Source organism: Rhinatrema bivittatum, chromosome 5 (assembly GCF_901001135.1).
Source record: "Rhinatrema bivittatum chromosome 5, aRhiBiv1.1, whole genome shotgun sequence".
Classification (NCBI taxonomy): domain Eukaryota; kingdom Metazoa; phylum Chordata; class Amphibia; order Gymnophiona; family Rhinatrematidae; genus Rhinatrema; species Rhinatrema bivittatum.
The window spans coordinates 7,011,320-7,016,290 of record NC_042619.1 but is presented as its reverse complement, the minus strand read 5'-3'; the positions used below and the strand labels follow the sequence as shown (position 1 = coordinate 7,016,290).

The window sequence follows — 4,971 nt, the reverse complement described above, 5'->3', positions numbered from 1 at the left end:
TTTTATATTATTTATTTATTTATTTATTTAGAGTCTTTTTTATACCGAAGTATAGCAGAGTGCCTTCACCCCGGTTTACATCGAAAAAACAACTTCATACATGGAAAATGTTATAACGCAAGTACAACTAAGTGAGGTTAACATCTTAGAAAAGGAAGAGTAAAAACATATTAGTAGTTGACAATTTACAAATCAGATTAGATGATTCTTAGAAAGGAAGGTTTTGGATTCAAGGAAAGACAAAGGTTATTCTGAATAGGTTGTGAATGATTGTCTAAACAACCAAGTTTTGAGTTCTTTTCTGAATGATTTGGAGTCTCTAATGGAACTTAGGTAGGATGGAATAGAGTTCCATTCTTTCGGCCCTGCTATGGAGAAGGCTCTATTTTTAGTAATGGTTATAGTTACATATAAAAAATGTTTTTGACTCTTTGAGTCCCCTGCGCCTCTGATTGGTTTTTGTATTCTTAAACAATAAAGTAAAACAACATTCAGCATAGAAGACATCAAATAGGAGCACTGAGGTAAATTTTAGAAAGCTACACGTGGGTGTCCATGAGCGGTTGCTAGTGTATATACACTACAGAGTTAACTCATAATCCAAGGTAGGTGTTTTTTAATGCAGATGCAAAACATTATAACATGCTGTTTCATGTGCACTGGTAAGTTCATGTGGTTAACCTCAAATTTTGTGCATACATGCTAATCTTGGTCAGGATCAGATTAATGTGTACACTATGCTATGTTTTGAGCATAAACAGTCTTAGCATGCATATTAATCTTTAGTGTATGGGCCCCAAAATGACCTGCTTGGGGTTGCACAGGGATGCAGTTGAAGAGCTGGGATTAGAGCCAAAGGCCCTTTGGTTTGTGATTAGTAACCTATTCTGCCTGTGAGTGACTTTTTGAAAGACAACTAAATGGCTTTTTGATAGTTTTAATTTAATAACATGTTTCTCTAGAATTCGTTCATTAATTTTAGTGAATTGTATCCAAAATATTCTTCTAACAGAGATGCCCACTAAAGCAAAGACCTCTTAAATAATAAAAACAATGTCATTCATTATAGGAGACAGAACTTTCTGAAGCTGAATAGAACGTCATCCTGCAAACCATGGCTTCTTCTAATGTTACCAGCTTCAGCCATTCTACTTTTGTTCTGATTGGTATTCCTGGACTGGAAGCTGCACACGTCTGGATTGCATTCCCTTTGTGTTCAATTTATATCATTACATTGCTAGGAAATGCCACCATCCTGTTTATCATCAAGACAGAGCCAAGCCTCCACGCGCCCATGTACATCTTCCTCTCTATACTGGCAGTCATTGATCTCCTCTTATCTACCTCTACAATGCCCAAAATGCTGACTCTACTATGGTTTGATAGCACAGTGATCTCCTTTAATGCCTGTCTGGTCCAGATGTTCTTGATTCATTCCCTGTCAGCCATTGAATCAACGATTCTGTTGGCCATGGCTTTTGATCGCTTTGTTGCCATATGTCATCCACTGAGGCATGCTTCCATTCTAACCAACCCACTCACAGCCAAAATAACTCTCATGGCTGTGATCCGTGGTGCGTTGTTCTTTGTCCCATTGCCCCTTCTGATTAAAAGATTGCCCTTTTGCAGAAAAAATATCTTGACCCATTCCTATTGTGTGCATCAGGATGTGATGAAGCTAGCCTGTGGTGATACAACACCCAACATAGTATACGGTTTAATGGCCATTCTGATGGTCATGGGCGTAGACTCATTGCTGATCTTCTTGTCTTATGTTCTGATTCTGAGAGCAGTGCTTAAACTTGCATCCAGGGAGCGCCTTAAGGCCTTTAACACCTGTGTGTCCCACCTCTGTGCAGTCTTAATATTCTATATCCCTTTGATTGGTTTATCAGTGATACATCGATTTGGAAATAGGTTAGCTCCTACTGCTCATATTATAATGGGCAATGTCTACCTATTTGTCCCCCCTGTGCTAAATCCTATAGTTTATGGTGCAAAAACCAAGCAGATCCGAAGAAGGGTACTGAAGGTGTTCCAGCGTAGCAGGGACAAATCTCATTATTGCTTCTAGTTTGCTACATCCCTCTGATTCATGAGAAGGTTTTCCAGTGTTGAGCAGTTGGTCAGTGGTTGCTATTCTTTCCTGTTAATCATGAGGTATGGGTCAGACTTTTACCTAAGATCTCTGCTTCTTGAAGTGACTGTGCTGTGGAAGCCTGGCTCATGGTGATGGACAACTCATCCCATTCCAGAAGATCAGTGCCCTGGTTTCGGCATATAAGATGACCATGTTTCCATTCTGGTCTTCTAAAGTGTTCATCTGATGCAATGTACTTCAGTGGGAAATCAATGAAGAAGTCTCAGACTCCCTAATGGACCCTCATCCTATCGTAGGAGGGAGGCTTGTGGAGAGAAAAATCAAGTACCACTTAAATATGTGGGTGAGGTTAAGAACAAACTTGTATGAAGTTACCAGGAAAAGCAAAACAGCAAACATGAAAGGTTCAGGGTACAGGGTACCAAGACAGTTTCATTATTATCACTGTTGACATTATTGTGTCTGTTTTATAAAAATTAGTTGCATTGAACATCAATATTTATGATGATTGATGAGTTTGTGTTTATATTGTAACAGGTCTACACTGAGTTGTTAATCAACATTTATAGAGGAAACAAGTTATTGTTTTATTTTTCTGTGGCATTGTAGACATTAAGTTCTATTCTAGTGGTTATCATAGGCAAATGCATAACACAATACGAAACATCAGAAAAAAATGAAAAAGCCATTTGAACACCCACAAGATTGTTAGAATCAGGACTGAACAGAAGGGTAAAATTACAGGAATATATAAAAACAAACAAATGATAAAGTGGTAAAATAATAATTGCAGGGATGTTTGTGTAAAGTTGCCCAGGTATCTCCAGAAACTGATTTTGTAATAAATTCAAGCAAAGAATCTAAGTCTCCTGCATGTAATATTAAGAAGGAGAACAGTTTTAAACTGTTGACAGTAAAGAATACAGAGAAACATAAAAGATATTGGCAGAATGTAAGCTCCACGGAGCAGGGACTGTGTCTTATGTGTATTTGTATATTATTACGAATGTCTAGTAGCACTTTAGAAATGATAAACAATAGTACTACTAGTAGTAGTAGTACTAATAGTAGTAGTAATGGACACTTGATCTACTCAATCTGCCCATCATTACCCCCCACCAGTTACTGTGATGTCAGAGATTGTACTCAATCCCTGGTCCCCATTCCTTGCCCTATCAGTAAGGTCTCTTTGTGCCTGCTCGAGGAATATTTGAACTTTGCCACTCATTTGACTCGACCATCTCTGCAGGAATTCTGCTTCCGTTTTTCCACCACCTTCTCAATAAAGAAGCATTTTCTCATATCTTTTATACATCCCTCACGCCCTCCCTCCATCTTAATAAAATGACCCCTTGTGAAAAATTCTACTGTGTTGTACCCTATTTGTTTATTTGGATTTATGAATCACTTTTTTTGAATAAAAAATTTACCCAAGTTGGAGTACAACAGCTTGGACTGTCAGCATACAATAAGAGATTAGTATGTGAACAGTTTAACCATGCTAGTTTGAAGAAGGTGGACAGTATGGAGTAAACTTGAAATAAACAACATCTCAGAAAAACAAAATGATGTAGTAGCATGTTCAGGGCATTCATATATGATGCCAGGCAGTTTGTAGCAATCAGTTTGATTCTAGAGGTAGCAATGAGTTTGGTATTAACGTTCTGGTGGAAGAGCCAGGTTTTTGCTTGCTTCCTGAAGTGGGAATAGTCATGCATTTTTTGGAGTTCTTCTGGGAAAGAATTTAATATGGCAACGGCTGTTCCCAAGAACGTTTATTGATGGGTTTCATTCTTTTGATTTCTTTTGTTGACAGATTCTTTATGGAGGCTCTGAAAGGTCAATGTCTTATAGAAGGACAGCCTTTCTTTCACATAACTAGCTCCTTTTCTAGGGATGTGGATTTCTTTGAAACGAATGGGTAAAATGCAACAAATTAGTTCATTTTCATTTCATTCATGGAACCCTGAAATAAATGGAGGGTGCTCATGAATATAAACAAAGATTTGTTTCATTTGCTTAGGTTTCCCATTCAAGTCTTTGTGCTGCAGTAAGATTGTTAACTATAGCAACAAAGCAATGCTTGTGAGGTAGTATTTTGAATATAGCCAAGGTAGAAAAAGTATGCAGACAGTACAGAGGACTAATCAAGATGAAGCATTTTTTTAAATTAGCCTATAGCTGGCACTTGAATCTAGTACACTGATGTCCTCCCACTGAAAGGGATGAGAATGTCCAAAGAAACTCAATTTTTTTCTGTTGGATTTCAAAGAGAAATGTTGCCTTTTTGGAATCTCTGTAGAGTAAAAGAAAAGGTTCTTAAACAGAAGGAGACAGAATAATTTTGGCATTTGCAAAGGGTTTTGTTTTCTTCACTGTTCTAGTCACAGTGTTCTTACTGTGAGAGAGTAACCGAGATGCCACTTTCTGTCTATTAACTGGGCAATGGAGACAGAGAAAGAGTGAACAGCAGTGATTTTTTGTCACTGACTCTGCACATTGCACTGTTTATAGTGAGAGAACAGAAGAACAACCTGGCCGGGCTTGTCAGATTTCTCTCTGTCTGACAGTTTCCTTTGGGGTGGATTTTAAAACCCCTCCTGTGCGCGCATAGGCTCAGTGACGTGGGTATGTCCCAGGGCTTGAAAAAATGGGCGGGGTATGGGCGGGGAGGGCGGGGCGAGGGTGTGGCCAGATGCCTCGCCACTGCTGCTGGGCCCAGGGATCGCGTGCTGGCACTCGGCCAGCGCACGCAACCTACGCCTGCCCAGTGGCAGGCGTAAATAAGAAAACAAAGGTAGGGGGAGATTTAGATAGGGCTGAGGGGCAGGTTAGATAGGGGAAGGGAGGGGAAGGTGGGGGGGGCAAAA

General features: G+C 39.3%; 1 protein-coding gene across 1 annotated transcript; it reads left to right on the top strand.

Annotated features, from left to right (window-relative positions):
• Window positions 1-1,114: 1,114 nt before the first annotated feature.
• LOC115091611 (olfactory receptor 51E2-like) lies at window positions 1,115-2,880 on the top strand. Its single transcript, XM_029601779.1, has 2 exons — window positions 1,115-2,023; window positions 2,806-2,880. Exons 1-2 carry the CDS (start codon window positions 1,115-1,117, stop codon window positions 2,878-2,880), a joined length of 984 nt encoding a protein of 327 aa, XP_029457639.1.
• The last annotated feature ends 2,091 nt before the right edge of the window (window positions 2,881-4,971 follow it).